A 16,565-nucleotide genomic window follows, 5' to 3' on the forward strand; every position below is an offset into this window, starting at 1 on the left:
AAGTGTAAGAAAAAAGTAAAACAAACTCTGGAGAATGATAATTTACACAGACTGCTAAACCAGCATTTGGTCTGCTGCTAACAGTTAACTTGTTTTGAATCCATGGTGTATTCACTGAAGCTTTTATTAAGAAGGTATAGGAGACAAACTCAGTCCCAGTCTCCATTCACGTAACACCTGTTTGCCAAGCATTCATCCATCCATTCATTTATTGCCAAACATTTGCTTTTAAATCCCAGGTAGAGCTGTTAATAATCAGCTCTTCTTATCTGCTTACATGGTCTAGAAGTTCTATGGAAGGACAGAAGTCAGGATAGAGAGGAGAAAATTTCACATAAATCTCATTAGCTAGAACAGCCTACTTCAGCCCTAACTGTATTCATCTAGTCAGAAATGTGAGTGGACACAAGAGGGTCTGAGAAAACAATGTTCATCAAGTAGGCTGCATAAAAGGAGGCCTGAGAGAGTAAGGTTTTAGGCTGTAGCAGGTATGTTTCATCTAAAAAGCTGACCCTAGAAAGCCTAAGACTATTCTGTTTTGGTGGGAAGTTTCTTAGCACTTACAAAGAGTACAAAGAATGTGGGGCTATGGCATGGAAAAAATAAGCATTAGGTTCTGTTGTTAGGATTACTCATGGTTCCTTTTGTAATACTTTCTTTTAGCGGGCCTCACATTCCAGTGGCTATACAACAAACCAGCCAACTAAACCTCAGAATCACCTGTACTTACAACACTACTGCTCTCACTTTTTCACATTACTGGAAAGAGAATGTGCTATTTACATTTTAGTGCCTTTAGTCTGTGTGAGTTTTCGTACATCCAGCTTCCCTTTCAAGCTTTCATAGATAAGCAGCTTACTTACGCTGAAGTTGCTAGTGCCATTTCCATTACTGTGCAAAGTCAGAAAGAAAACAATTACCAGGGCACACCTAGTTCTTCTAGGGTTGCCAAACAAGTAAATTAACTGGTTTATAATCTCTTATATCCAATGTAAATTTAAAGGAGTCACATTCTGTATATATATATGTAAGTGCTAGCTTCCATAAGGCATCCATACCAGATTCTGGGCTACTGGAAGGCATCAGGATGTCTTCCTGCCTCACTAATGTGAGCTTACCTTGGCTTTGTCTCTCATTGAGCCCTTGCCCAAAACAGAAATCTTTGCACCAGTCTCTTCTTGCAGTCTTTTGATTGTATTCCCTTGTGGTCCAAGGATCTTCCCCACAAAATTGAACTAACAGAAAATAAAGATTTTTAAATACGTATGTTCCAGTAAAACATTTCCACATTATCTCATTTATCTTCAATAATCCTGTACAGTAGGGAGAGTGTTATCATTCCCACCTTACTGAGGATATACTAAGGCTGTACTGATAAGTGATAAGCCTACGGTTATACAACTGGAAAGTGGCAGTTCTTAGACTTGAATTTGGGTTTCCTGATGTAGTTTGGTGCTTTTTCCATAATATCACACTGCAACTGTCTGTACTTTAACACACATAAACATTTTTAAGGCAGTTAGTTCAGAACAGAACAGACACATGGTACCCTTTGGTAGTAATGGTTTGATAAACTAAATACAACCAGTTGCTTTCTAAAAAAAAAAAGAAAGAAAAAAGGAGGATCAGAAGAAAGCATTTATTTAAAAGTAAAACTTTGAGTGAAAAATAAAATTAACTTATTTGTGTCACAAGGATTTATGTCATATTTCCTTTATTTAGATTTCAGGTTAATCTTTTGGCAGAAAGCAACTCTTTTAAGGTTCAATTTTTTTCTCTGAACTTGGAGCCAGAACAAACATTTGAGAAAGAAATGTTTTTTGATAATAAAAAGATGATTATATCTCCTTTCTGGCTACAGCTATTTTACTAGTTGTGGACTTGTATGTTTCAACTGCCAGATACAGGTACTAAAGTACGGGACAGAAGATTCACCAGCTTAAGTTTCTGATGCATCACAATCTCCATAAGTCTTCGCCATAGCCCATACTACAAACTACATACTCTCCTACTACAAACACAACTCAAAGAAGTGAGGCACTCTTTGCTTTACCTTGGGATACTGCTTGACAGGTATCAGCACCCGCTCCTTCAGCTTCATGTTCTTGTGAGAAAATAAATCCAAGTAATTCTCCTCATCGTCCTTTTTTGAATCTCCTTTCTGAATCTTCTCAATTTCTGAATAGGACAAACAGGATTTAATTTAGTTTTGTTCTTGTAAATACAAGGCAAAATTTTGAGTCTGCTTGAAGCAGTAACATGGAGGACTGTGTAACAAGACCAAGTAGTTCAGATCAGTGTGCTAATTTCAGATGGAGATGGGATGAAAGAACCAAAGCTACATGAGGTTGACTAGGAAACCCAAAGCCTGCTTCTAATAAGAGCACTTTGCTCTTCCACTTCCAGCTGAAGCCTCTACAGAGACATTCAAATGTTCTTAAAAATAAATGGATTTAGGTGAGATGGGGAAAAGAGGATAGATGAACTAAAAAAATTAAAATCTGCATCAAGAAAAAGTACCAGGTCATATCTTAACAAAGAGACAAAGTCAATAATTTAAATATACCATGGAGAATCCCATTAAAATTCTGTGATTAGAGTGGGAGGGTATAGCTCAGTGGTAGAATGCATGTTTGGCATGCACAAGGTCCTGTGTTCAATCCCCAGTGCCTCCGTTAAGGAAAATATAATAATAATTTTGTGACAGCAGTGCCTTTAAGAGTTAGAAAGACCTGGTTTTTAAACTCTGCCACTCACTAGTTGTGTGAACTCTGAAACATTTTTTAATTGCTCTGAATTTTGGTTTCTTCATTTGTAAAATGAAGGCAATATCCACATGAGGTTGCTATAAAGACAGAATAAAATAACATACACAAGCATGCTAACTTAAGCCCATTTCTTAGAAGGTGTTTAATATATGTCACTCAATGTCCTAAAGGAAAAAAAAGCATCAAGGTAATTTCAATTCACAAGTTAAGACAAATTCATCAGCAAGAATCTTAGCATCCAAAAAGATCCCCCCCTCAAAAGACTTCCTATCACTAGGGAACTTCATTTATTTAGTGATCGCAAGGGTTTGAGTGCTTCCTATGGAGAGGCAGATGAAGGAACAGATAAAGTATGACCACTAACCACTATGGGAGACTTACTAAAGGCCAGGCACCTTGTCCTGTAAAGTGTAGGAGATACAACAGAACAAGATGGACATAGTCCCGATCTTCACTATGTTTATATAATAGTTTCCAGTTAGCACTGAAGTATAGTTAAGTGTGTAACAGAAGTACTAACAGAGATGGGAGCAGAGTGTGGAGGCAATGAATAGCAACTAAAAGGTTATATGGTCCACTGAGAACAATAAAAAAAAAAAAAAAAGAAATTAATGTTCCTTAAAGTATACTTCCACAGTGTTTCTATCTTCTATAATTTTAAGGCAAGGGTTCTCAAACTTCACTGTGTCTAAGAATCACCTGGAAGGCTTGCTAAACTAGACTGCTGGGTCCCACCCCGAATCTGGGATTTCTAAGGAATTTTCATTTATAACAAGTTACTAGTGATGCTGATATTGCTGGTCTAGGGATCACATTTTGAAAACCACTGGTTCAATGTATAAAGATACACTACTTCAAACACATTCCACAGATCTATACCTTTAATAGTTCTTAAAAGTAACTGTTTAGACTAAGTCCAGCTGTGAAGTACACAGATGAAGGAAAGTTACTGAGACTGACGGACTTCACAGAGTTCAGAATTTCAAACTGAAGGCTTCTGTTTATTAACAAGCCTAATTTCAGATGTTACAGTATACTCCTACAAGAACTCTAAAAGACAGTGCTCTTTGCACTTCTATTTTTCATTGCTTGGAATAGAAAACAAATTTGACCTTACAATCAACAGACTAAATGCTTCATTCAACACCCTGTTTGTTGTTTCACTGGTGGTGTATCCTGACCTCCATTCCTTCCCACTTACTGCTAATATTAACTTTTTGTAGTTTTGAGCCTACCATCTCTGAACACACATCCTCTTGAGTTTCCAAGATGGAAAACTGGGTACTCAATCCTCAAAATTTCTATAGGAACAAAGATGCCACATTTCTAATCTGAAAACTTCACTGAGGAGTTTCTGAAAATATGGAGCAAACTACATACTTCATTTTATGTATGTTCCCTCTGTGTGCCCTCATTGCTGCCATCTAGTTAGGTCCTTCAGCTGTATTTTATACCACTTCCCAGAAACTTTACTTGGCCAGTGCAAGAAAATAAGAGTCTGCTAAGCTGTTGTACTCCCATAGGAAATAGGGCTGCAAAAATGGAACCAAGTAGAACAGTTTAATATCAATATAATGTGCTCTGTGAATTTAAGGCCTTTCTATAACATGGATCCTTCTGCTGTATTTTGAACTAGTGAGATGTTAATTAGGATCCCTTTGATCAATTTATCTCACAATTAAAAAATATTAAAGGGTTTTCAGACAATTCAGAGAACAATGATTTAAATAAAACAGGATTTGAAAGATAAAAGAAATCAGGGGAGTTCAGCCTAGAATGCTTAAGAGTAAGAAGCACCTTGAGTCTTTACGAAGGGTCATATTCCATGTTTGGAAGGGAAAGACCAAATATTTATTCAATGCCTACTACGATGTATCAAATCCTATACAAATATTACCTCATTTATACTAAAAAGTAACTCAGTGAAATATCTGGTACAATCCCCATTTTGTAACTGAGGAAACTGAAACTCAGAGAAATTAAATCTCTAAATCACAAAGCTGTTATAGTAGTACTAGAATAAGGATTAAAACTCAGGCTTTCTCTAACATCAAACCTCATGCTTTTATTATTGCCTCTCAATGAGGGGGTTGGTTGGGGGGTAGGGGCAGAGACTTTAAACAATAAAGTGCTGATTTTGTAAAGTTTTGGAAAGTATAGCTTATACCACCAGACACTGTCATGCAGCTAAAGGCAACAAAGGGGAGCCATGGGAACCTAAGATGCTCAGCTGCTGGCTCTTTCTTTTCTTTTTTCACTTTTGTATTTTCCTCCTTGGCCTCACTTCTTGTGGAGAGCTACGAGCAGGCTGTAACGGGAAGGAGAAAAAAAAAAAAATCAAGGAGAAGCTTCCTAAAATTGGCTTACCCTCAGGCAGAAGTACTTTCTAGACAACCATTTTGAAACTGACTCCTTTAAACAATCTTTGCCTGGGCCTCTGGAGACCTTATATGTCCCAGGAGTCAAACAAACAAAAACTAAGGTGTAAACAACGCAGAGAGGTGACCCATTTGCTTCAAAGCCAGATGTTGGCAATAATCATATCTTATCTACTGCCTTCTATGTGTCAGGAATTTTGTATTTATTGTTTCCCTCTGTCTTTATAACCAGGATTATCCTCATTTAACAGGTGAAGAAATCTTGTCCAAGATTACAAAATTAGTGACAGAGTAGGTATTTAAACCCAGGTTATTCCCTATGTCAGAGCAAATTCAACTAATCTTGTGGGATTTCTTCTACTCCATCTTTTACTGTAACAATCTTTCCTTTTTTGGTTGGTCTTATCAAAACCAGACTGTAAGCTCCAAAGGATGAGAACTGTTTCTTAAATGTATGTCTGAGAAGAAAGAATCTGAGTTTTGAGGCTAGACAGAACTGGGTTTGATTCCCAGCTCTGCCACATGCTTGGTGTGTGACCTTGGGGAAGTTATTAAACCTCATTTAGCCTTCCTTCTTACTTTTAAAAAGGAAAAAAAATTTTAATGGAAAAAAGAGATTTAATGAACACAAGAATGTTAATACTAGAGAAGTTTGGAAAACTTATGTAAACTTTATCAACTAGACTGGCTTAACTAAGAAAGACATAAATGCATTTCATTACCTGAACATTTGATAAAGGCTGCATAAGGAGCAAGACAATGGTCATTATTTTCTGACGAAGGCATCCAGAGACAGTGTTTCTAGGAGGGCAAGATTCATATGATATATGCTTCAAAATGTCAGGGGTCATGCCCTTCTCCAGACTATCAATGTATTTGGTTCATACATCTAATGACAGCACTCCTTCCCCCACTGGGAACAATTTCTGGCCCCTTTCTATCACTAAACTAAGTATTCGCCATTTGTAGCATGATGTCTAATACACAACAGGCATCTATAAATTTTACCGAATGTAAGAAATGTACCATTAACACCCTCAACTTCCCTTAATGATTCATGAAACTCTATCAACCCCAAATTTATAATTCTCTGCCCTGTATCTGTTAGTAAATCCTTTGAGCCAATTCCAATAAGTTTACTTTGTATAAAACCACTCCATTCTTTTCATTTTTCAAATTATCTATTATTTAAATCAAGAGCACAGAGCAACAGGTTCTTAATCTTGTTGAAAGTAATGAGCCCCTGCAGACTAGCTCCCCATAAAAAGATACAAACAACAATATTTCACATTCATTGTTCACTAAGGGTGGGTATTGTTAGAAAAAAAAAAAAATCCTCCAAAGCCTGAGTTAAGAGCCCCTTTTTAAAGGGCTCAATGCTCGAATTCCAGGACAGTGGCAAACCCTATTATGGCATATTGACCATGGTCTCCCAAATCTCTTTCTTAGGGTACAATTTAGTTTCAGGCTTTTTTCTCTTAAAAAAAAAAAAAAAACCAAACCAAAACAAAGGAAACCAAAAAACCCTACGTTATTTTGAAATAACTGTGGACTTACATGTGGTTGTAAGAAATGAGATCTCATATATCCTTCACCCATTTTTCTCCATGAAAACATTTTACTTACCTATAATACAATATCATAATCAGAAAACTCACATTAATACAATCTACCAACATTATTCAGATTTCACCAGTTTTACATGTACATGTTTGTGTGTGTAATTAGTTCTATGCATTTAATTGGATTCATCTGATCACCACCAAAGCCTAGATATGGGACAGTTCACCACAAAGATCCCTCACGCTACCCTTTTGTAGCTAGTCAATGACTTCCCATCTCTGCCTCACACTGACAACCACTAATGTTCTCCATCTCTATTATTCTGTCTTTCCAAGAATGTTAATTAATGGACACATATGATGTAACCTTTTGAGATTAGCTTTTTCACTCAGTATAATTCTATTGAGATCCATTTAAGTTGCTGCATTTATCAAGTTTACCTTTTTAACAATCTACGCAGTTCTTTCTAATGGGGGTACTAGGGATTGAGCCCAGCACCTCCTGCTTGCTAAGCATGTGCTCTACCACTGAGCTATACCCACCCCTACTTTTTATTGTTGAGTAGTATTCCATAGTATGGATGTACCATAGCTGAACTCTTCATCAACTGGAGACATATGATTTATTTCTAGTTTTTGGCTATTACAAATAAAGCTGCCATGAACATTCATGGACAACCTAAGTTTTAATTTTTCTGTGATAAATGCCCAAGAGCACAACTGATGAGTCATATGGTAAACGCATTTAATTTTGTAAAAACTGCTTTATCAGAGACCTATGCATGCTGGCAATATTTTACTTCATCTTGCCAGTATTATGTTCCATAAAAACAGTATTGTACCAGATGTATGTAGCCTCATAGGACTTACTCTTTCACGTAACATTAGATTTCCAAGATTTCGCCATGTTGTGGCATGTAGCTGTAGTTTTCATTTTCACTGCTGTATAAATCTTTCCTTTTGAAAAATCTCAGTATCCAAAAATGATGAAAAAAGCTGCATCATTTTGTGAACAAAGTGTGCCATTTTATGAGTGAGGCATTCATGTGCAAAAGTTTCTTTGGGTATATTCCTTGTTGAATTTTAAGGAATCTGAATGTTCAGCCTTCAGATGAAATGCCAAACCGTTATCCAAAGTAGTTGTACCAATTCACAATTATACCAGCACTTTTTTAAGAGTTCCTTTTAATTCATATCCCAAGCAGTGTCTTGCCTCCATCTTTGTCAATGTAGCAGGTTTTCATTATTATCCTGTCTCCAAAATTTTTTTTTCTCATTTACCTTCATTTACTCTCCTAGCTACTTTTTTATTCAACACGTCAAGTTGAAAAAAATAAATCTAGTTGGAATTAGGGAAAATGCAAAAAGCCAACATCCTAATTTAAAAGTTGTCATCTTTAGAAAACTAGTTCCTCCCCCCACCAGACCATGGTATTTTTTTCTTTTTGTTCAGATCTTCCTTTATCACCTCTAGTAAAATTTTAGGTTGACAGTATGTGATCACAATCTTCCTCATCTGTAATAAAGATAAAAATTTTTCCTGCTTTATAGAATTGCCACAAGATGGAATTAATGAGTAGCACACCTCATGACACACATTATATTCTCTGTAAAAGTTATATGCTCTACATTGTTTGCTATGATTTCTCATATACATTTTTAAGGAATTTTTTTTGTGTGGGGGAACGTTACTGATTGATTGATTGAGGCAGTACTGGAGATTGAACCTAGGACCTCATGCACGCTAAGCATCAGCTTTACCACTTGAGCTATACCCTCCCCCACCTTTTTAGTGTTTTAATTCACATACATTTTGAACTGATTTCATTGCCTATCTCAAAGCTTCTGATACTCTAAAAATGAGATCATTTTGTCAATTCTTTTCTAATTGGCTACTGCTCCTCTATTAGAAATCTACTGATTTATACATCTTTCCCCTATAATTATCCATACCATGCACTACTTTCCTAGGTAAACAAATGACACTGTTGCAAATGATGATAAATTTTGCCTTTCTTTCCTAATATTTATACTCATACCTATACAGTTATCCCTCGGTACCCGAGGGAAGATTGGTCCCAGGACCATCCCCCCCCATAGCAAAATTCAAGGATACTCAAATATCTTTGAGTATATCCATATATAAAATGACATAGCACTTGCATACAACCTATGCACAGCCTCCCGTATACTTTAAATCATCTCTGGATTACTTATAATAGCTAATACAATGTAAATGCTATGTAAATAGTTGCCAGTGCAAGGCTAATTCAAGTTCTGCTTTTTGGAAATTTCTGGAATCCCCCCACCCCAAATATTTTTGATTTGCCATTAGCTGAATCCACAGATATAGAGAACCCGTGGATATGGAGGGCTGACCATATTTGGTCTATAGTTCTTCAGCAACTCCACTTTCTGCTTTTAATAGGTTTAGCTAGCCCTGTAGAATGAAATGGGAATGTCTAGATGTATTTCTATAGTATATTGTAAATAAAATAATTAACTATTTTGAAGTTTCAATAGATTGTTTGTAAATATTCTCCACTGAGTGCTTCTGGGAATTTCTCAGTATCCTTTCAAGATTATCTGAGGATTGTTAATCTATTCAAAATGTTTCCTTATTCCTATGTCACTTATATTAATTACTTTCCCAGTTGCAAAGAGTAGAAAAAAACACATATACATAAAAGCACTTTGTTTATTTAACATAAGTAATAAATCATTTTTGTTCTAGAAAACAAGCATGGGTACCCCGATCCTTGTATGTCTGCAAACATATTTAATTATCATCATGGTTGAATACCAATTTGGCTAATATAGCCTATATTCAAAGAAACAAACAAAAAAAGAAGACTATATTCAAAATCAAAATTCCTCAGAATTGTGTTGATATTTTTCCATCATGCAATGAAGATGAATATTCATTCATCAAATATTTAGTAAGAGGCCACTCTGCCGCACTCTTCAAGGAACAGAAGATACAGCAGGGAACAAGGCAGACAAAAGATCCCTGCTTTGGTGGAGCTGACATTCTAGCCATAAATAAGGGGCAGCCAACAAACAAACACATAACTACAACATATGGTACATCAGATGCAGATAAGTGCAAAATAAAGTAAAGCTGGGAAAAGGACAGGGAGGGCTGTGTGGCCGGTAAAGGAAGAGTGGTCTGGGTCTTGCAGCACCTCTTGGGAAGTGGGCAGAGGTGCCTGAAGGAGTTGCAGTCCCGAATGCTAGGGTCTGCTCTCTGGGTTTCCTCCTTCTGTGTCTACCTTGTCATCTTAACTGCACTGTCAGCTAGCATTTTTATATGTTCAAAGAGATTTTCTTCCAATATTTTGTCCAATATTTTAGCACAAAATACTTTTTAAAGTACTATTTGTTGCAGGTACTATAGAGGGAGGTTGGGGGTGGAGGGCAAAAAGGGTTAGGTGTGAGGATCCAAACTCAGACTAACTTCAAATCCTAGTTAAGCTGTTTACTAATTTTGTTACCTTAAGCAAATTAATCTCTGTGTGCCTCGGTTTCCTCATACATAAAAGTGAAGATAATAAGAGTAACTTCCTCACAGTATTGTCGTGAAGGCTAAATATTTGATGTAAAGTGCTGAGACCAGTACCCAGCATCTACCATAGTGTTAGCTATACTTATCTTACACAATCCTTATCAGAGCTCAAATACTACTATTGTCCTCTCAGTCTCACTTCCTCACAGCTGGTTGACTTTACTACAATCCCTTTTCCAGATCATTCAAAAGTACCTCAAAAGCCAGGTCCAACATATATTGAGACTTACCCATGCTCAGTATTCATACATCCTACGTCAGTTCTCTCAATGAGCCAGCATTACCTCAATCCTATTTCTCCAATTAAAATTCAATTTGGTTAAAGAAAAAAAATTTAAAAACTCAAATTAAAAAAATGAAAGAGCACTTTCTTGCAACAGAAGTTAAGCAGTGAGAGAAGGATAAAAACTGTAAGTAACTTTTAAGGATCAATAGTTTTTGATGGCCATACTGAGAAGCAATCTTTTACTTTAAAAGATGAGTACCACACTGGACACTTGATGTGCTCAGGAAGGCCAAAAAAACCTTGAATTCTCATACCTTACCCAGTACCACAGATTTACAACTAGAAGAAAACTGGTGACAAGTTATTATCTAATGATTACAGGTCAAAAGGAACCGTTCTATTGCTTTTTACACAACATTTAATCCTCACCACTCACCACCTCACTTTACAGATGAGGTTACTGAGGTTTAGAAAGTTTCCCAAGTGCAGGTAACTAGTCAAGAGTTAGAATTTAAAACCCAAGCCAACACCTTAAAGTTCTCAAGTTTGTTATTTTATTCCCACACATTTAATCTGGACTGATTAAAGATGTGAGGAAATAAAAATAAGACCCATTCAGCCTTTATTTAGCATTTAGTCTGGCATTACTGAATATGCATGTACTTGCTTTCAGATTCAAACACCTCGTGTTTGCTACATGCAAGAGAATATGAAAAACATAAAGGTTAAACAGCATTCCTTGTCCTCAAAGAGCTTGCCAGAAGAACACAATGAACAGTAACGTTTCAAACAATCTGACTGTGTTACAGAACAGCAAAGCACTGAGTTGAAAATATAAGTAGTTTATCTAAATGTTCTTACTCTTGACCACCGCGGGCTTTGTTTATTGTGTTTAAAAGTAAAGTCCTCTTACCAATGGTGGGAGATAGAGAACAAAGAAAGGGAAACGACATTTTCATAACGGATCTGTCCATTATATGGAACTTGCAGAAGAGTCTAACTACTCATTCGGTGTTGAACATGAATTTTTATTTGCTAAATGAATTTTTATTTGCTAAATGAAATTTAAATTGCTAAATCATAAGATACACTTATTAAAACGTTTTAACTAGAAGAGAGCAAAACAGACGGCTTTAGGGAGAAATCAGAGCGACTAGGTGATGGCCAGTGCTAAGCAGGAAAGGAGCGCTAGTCTAAAAACAGAACAAAGACAACTTATTCCTAACCTATTTCACTACTAAAGCGAAAAAAAAAAAAGGGAGGGGGGGAGACCAAACCTTTCAGACACAAGCATCTTGCAACTTCTCTCAATTTTTTCCCATCATACTAGGAATGTGACGCAAACCATCCTTCACTTGCCTCTATCATCCCCTTTCACTGTCTCTAGGGTTATTTCCCCTCTTCTTGAATGACAGACGCACGTTGTAAAATAAAAGGGTCTAGCCGTCCGGCTCTGTAGCAACGACCATTTTATCGGCTGAAGTCGGAAATCTGATTCGGAAAACCTCAAGCTCCGATTCCCACAGGTTGCTCCTGCCTCCGAGCAACTTAAGTTCCGGTTACCGCTAAGTCCAACTCGGCCTCGGCGGCCGCGGCGCTGTGGACAGGGCACTCCAGCCTCACCCCATCTCACTTCGGCCCTCTCTCCCACGATCCCTCCCGGCTCAGGCTGTCTTCACCTCCTACACCCTCAGTTGAGGCGCCGACCGCCACCTGCGATCAAAAAAGCTTTCCCTTTGGGGAAAGGGGAAGATAAAGCTTCATTTCTGGAAGAATCTGAGCACTCGAAGCGCGGGGCAGCTGCAAGAGGTGGGAGGGGGAAGGGTCGGCAAGGGGGCGGGGAGCGCGGCACTATCCATCAAGATCTTTGCGCTAAGAGATCGTCAAGTCCCCTTCGGGCCTCCACTGCAGCCTAGAAATTCTCCCTCGCACCCTGGGCCGAGATGGGAACGTTGAATCCAGGATCCTGAAGATGAGGAAGAGAGAAAGGCAGTCCACGACAGCCTGGGTCCCGAGGAGGCGGGAAGCGAGAGGAACAAAGCCGCTGCCACCAATGCCCCCGGGTGGCCGGGCGACCCAGAGGGACCCCAGAGGCCCGCTTACCTGCCGTCAGCAACTGCATGGCGTGAGTGAAGGACGGGTCGAGCGAGTCCTTCTCGGCCATGAGTTCGGGAAGGTACTTGTTCTCCGGCTCCATCTTGACGGAGGCAGTTGCTGAGGGGGGCAGCAGCGGGGTCGGCGCTGGACCGCCCACTGTCGCGTCGGGACCCGTGGCCGAGGGAGGCAGCAGCGGTGGCGGCTGCGTGGCGGGCGAGGCCCGGGCGCCCCCCCGGGACCCCCCTCCGCCACCCCGGGACCGGTGAGGCAGGGGTGGCTGCCGAGACGGTGCCTGACGCACTGAGGGGTGGGCACCTGAGGGGTCCATGGTGCCGCTGCGGCCCGAGGACCGGCTCATGCGTGCGGCGGGGTCGTCCCGGCGCTGCATTGGGGAGGATGTGCGATCGAAGGGATCGAGGAAGCTACGCGGCAGCGGCAAAGGCCCGAGCGGCGGTTGGCGGGGGTGGGAGAGCGGGAGCGACGGCGACCGAAGCCGACCCGAGCGACCCAGCGAAAGAGAGCACCGGAAATGAGGCGGCGCGCGTGCGCAGCTAGCCACCGGCACCGCCCTTGGGTCTCTCCGCGGAGAACAAAGTCCCCAGTCGGGCCACGGCGCCTGCGCACCTCCGCGGAGCACGCAGAAGTCGCCTCCCCGCTCGCCTTTTCCCTCCGAGCCCGCCAGGCCGAAGCCTTGTGCGCGTGCGCAGGTGGCCGCGGGCTCCGTTCGTTTTCTTTTCCACGTGACTCGGCGCTAGCGGGACACGTGTCTCCTCCCCCTTCTGGCCGAGTGCGCGGAGGGGGCGGGGGCTGTGGAATGTCTTTGTCTGCGCGCGGGCCCGCGGCGTGTGGGGCGGGAGACCTGTTACTCGCGGGGCCACGCCCCTTCCAACGGCTTTGCCGCCGAGGATTGGGGGGCGGTCACTGAAGGATAGAAATGAAAGGAGACCCGTTTGGGGCATGCGGGAAGAGGAGAGCGAGTTGGGGCTGTCTGGGCAGGGAGAGGGGAGGGAGAGAGACTGCCTGAACAGGGAGGAGAAAGAGGGCGCAGGGGAGAACAGGGGTGAAGAATAGGGGAGACACTGAGGAAGGACGGGTTAGTGGAAAGACTGAAGGCTATTGGAGGAGTTGAACTAAGAGGGAGGGTTCAGATTGGAGACCTGATATCTAGCGAGGGAAAGGGCTCCAGACCAAAGCAGGGAATACAGAAGTCGTACCCGTGGTTTCCAACGTAATAGATTCTAAAACGTTAGCCATTGTTGGTCAGAGAAGTCATCGTAAAGCATTTTAACTCTACATGCTTCTGCAGACGTTGCTTCTTACGGAAAAAAGTGGGTTAGAGGCCAGCTCCTAAATCTGTGATTGTTACATCACTAGAGTGGCTCCTTCTACTAATGTGAGTGCAAATCCTCCTGCCCTTCACAATGAATCATCCCACACTTGCTCAAGGAAACAGACCTTTATCACTACTCTCAAGGCCAAGGTATATAGTGGACAGCCTCCCATAGCGTTCTCCTCGTCGTGGGGTGCTGTATGTAAATGAAGACTAGGTCTCTACTCTCCTATAAACTCTCAGAAACCTGGTACCTTTTCTAACCCTTTCTTTCCCTCCACAAATTTTTGCTTCAAGCCCTGGCTCCCATCCCTTTTCTTTCTGGGTCAGTTCCCCTAATTAACCCACGCTTTTCAAAAGCCATTCTAGAAATTGTTTTCTAGGTGCCTGGAAACTTGGTTTTTAGATCTAAAACGTAGAAGCCTTCAGCTAGGGAATATTAAGGCCTGGCGACCTTCTTGGGCGTGGGAAGAGAAATCACTGGCAGAAATGAGACCAAAATACAAATTGCTCCACAAATTGTCACATATATATTATACATAGGTATCTCCAGTGTCTAGTGCAGTCGTTTACTTTGAGGTCACACAGGTAGTTTACAGTCAAGTCAAAAAAAGAATGTTTTTGAGTAACTGTAATGATGAATGTAATCTGACAATACCCAAAGATAAGTGACTATTATGTGGGTTTGGAGTTCAAAGCAGAAATAGATTTCAGCCAGAGGAAAATGAGTTCCAGGCAAAGGGAAGTGTGAATAAATGAGCAGAGATGAGAATGTCACAGATGCGTTTAAGGGACAGGAGTAAGGGAAGAAATGGGTGGGTTGAGAGAGCAAATGCGCGGAGGAGGGGGAAGAGGGCGAGAAGGATTTATAGCTCCCTTGCGACTCATTTCTGCTGCTGTCCTCGAAACTCCTGCTTGGATGGTGGTGTTACAAATGGCTGGAGTGTCCTTGCTCTGTAATGAGATGCCCAGATGGAGGTACCTTGAGCTGAGGCTAATAAAACTTTGATAAAGAAGTGTCTGAGAGGCTCTGGGTAGTAGTATCTGTGAGGTTCTAGACTAGAATCAAACATTTTTTCTGGGAGGCTGCCAAATCTTTACTTAATTTGTCTGCGGGTGGGGTTAAGGAGAAGTTTGAGCTCTTCTTCCAAGTAAGACATACAAAAGGTAATCTCTGAGGTGATGGGTTGTGAGGCTGCAGTGTATTTACCAAGTAGGTGAAGCAACAGCCTCCTATTTGGGGAAGGGGGACCTCCCCTGTGGTCAGGGAAGAGTAATTCCTGTCCAGAAAGCCTGGAGGTCTGGATTTCATTTTGTGTTGATCACAGTATGCTGCCCCAGGTTCACCTGAAGGTATTAATAGCATGGGCTTGTGAAAAGACAGACTTTGGGGGTGAGGCTGATACATTTAAAGCTAGCTTGTCCTCGTTGTGTGTCATTAGGAAAACCAGAGCCTTAGTTTCCTCCTCTATAAAGTGGCAATAATGATATCTACCTTGCAGAACTGTTGTGAACATTAACAAATACCAGTGTAAACCTCCTGATGGTAGAGTCTATGAGCAGAAGTAATAATTATTATTATGCAATTTTTATGAAGATTTTTGGGTGCTTCATGTTAGCTGTGGATTTGAAAGGCCCTTTCTCTAATCTTTCTTGTTTTCACTGACTATAGATACTTTGTTTTGGAGTGGGAAGGGAGAAATTTCTCCTACCCTATTTACTCCCTCAATCCAGTTACTATGGTGTAAGATACAGGAGCAGTTGAGAGTATAGTGATTCACATAGAGTTAGGTCCCAATGCTGGCTCTTCCTTTTACCAGCTGGATGACTGAGCACTTTACTAAAACTTAGCCTCTGCTTTCTCCTCCTTGATAAAACAGGGATCATAGCAATACCTACCTCAGGGCTGTTAGGATAAAGAGATAGCATTTGTGAAACAAAGAAGCTGGCAATTAGTAGGTGCTTGGTAAGTGATAGTGGCCATTGTTATTACTACACACGTTTATTGAGTACCTTATTGCATACTTTCACTTTCCTGTGAGTCCTTAACAGAGGGGCTGGGAGGATTTTGTGTGTGTGTGCATGTGCCTGTGGCTGTGTGACCTCCACCAGTGGAGGATCTGCAGGCCCTGTCTGCCTCCCCTGCTTTGCAGCCAGGTCCCAGGAGAAGGAGGGCTCCAGCTCTGGGCAGGAGAGTTTCTCTTCTAAGAATGCAGTTCATCTGTTCTATCTCAAACCCCTACCTGGTACCAAATATGTGGAGGGTGGGGAAGGAGAAAGGGAGACTGAAATTCAACATTTAACTTTTTCCCTAAGATTTTTAAATTATAAAAATATATGATTTGATTATTTAACATCTCTGTGCTTCATTTCCTCTTCTATAAAATGGAGATAAACAACTACCTACTTCATAGGGCTGTTATGAAAGCTCAAAGAGTGCTGATACAAAGTCATTAGAGGAATGCCTAGCAGATTATGTTAAATAAATAGTGCATTTGAATATAAAAATACGCTTCTAGTTTTAAGAAAAATCTAACCATAAGATAGGCATAAAGTGAAAAGTAAAATTCCTCTTAAAACCTTGCCCATTCATTTGACTGCCCTTCTCTAAAAGGCATTATTCAAGGGTTGATTGTGTA

The 16,565-nt window shown here is 40.6% G+C and overlaps 1 protein-coding gene across 3 annotated transcripts in view; it reads right to left on the minus strand.

The window, feature by feature from the left end:
• KHDRBS1 (KH RNA binding domain containing, signal transduction associated 1) overlaps window positions 1-13,148 on the minus strand; it is a 32,696-nt gene extending 19,548 nt beyond the window's left edge. For all 3 annotated transcript variants that reach the window (XR_004140690.2, XR_004140691.2, XM_010976090.3), the window contains exons 1-3: window positions 12,603-13,148; window positions 2,054-2,178; window positions 1,119-1,235 (exon numbers count right to left, since the gene is read on the minus strand). Coding sequence is in view for 1 of the 3 variants with exons in the window: in XM_010976090.3 (XP_010974392.2) it covers window positions 1,119-1,235; window positions 2,054-2,178; window positions 12,603-12,984 (624 nt within the window). In the remaining 2 variants the exon portion in view is untranslated. The remainder of the gene's footprint in view (window positions 1-1,118; window positions 1,236-2,053; window positions 2,179-12,602) is intronic.
• Between the last annotated feature and the right edge of the window lie 3,417 nt (window positions 13,149-16,565).

The sequence above is a fragment of the Camelus dromedarius genome, chromosome 14 (genome assembly GCF_036321535.1).
Source record: "Camelus dromedarius isolate mCamDro1 chromosome 14, mCamDro1.pat, whole genome shotgun sequence".
NCBI lineage: Eukaryota > Metazoa > Chordata > Mammalia > Artiodactyla > Camelidae > Camelus > Camelus dromedarius.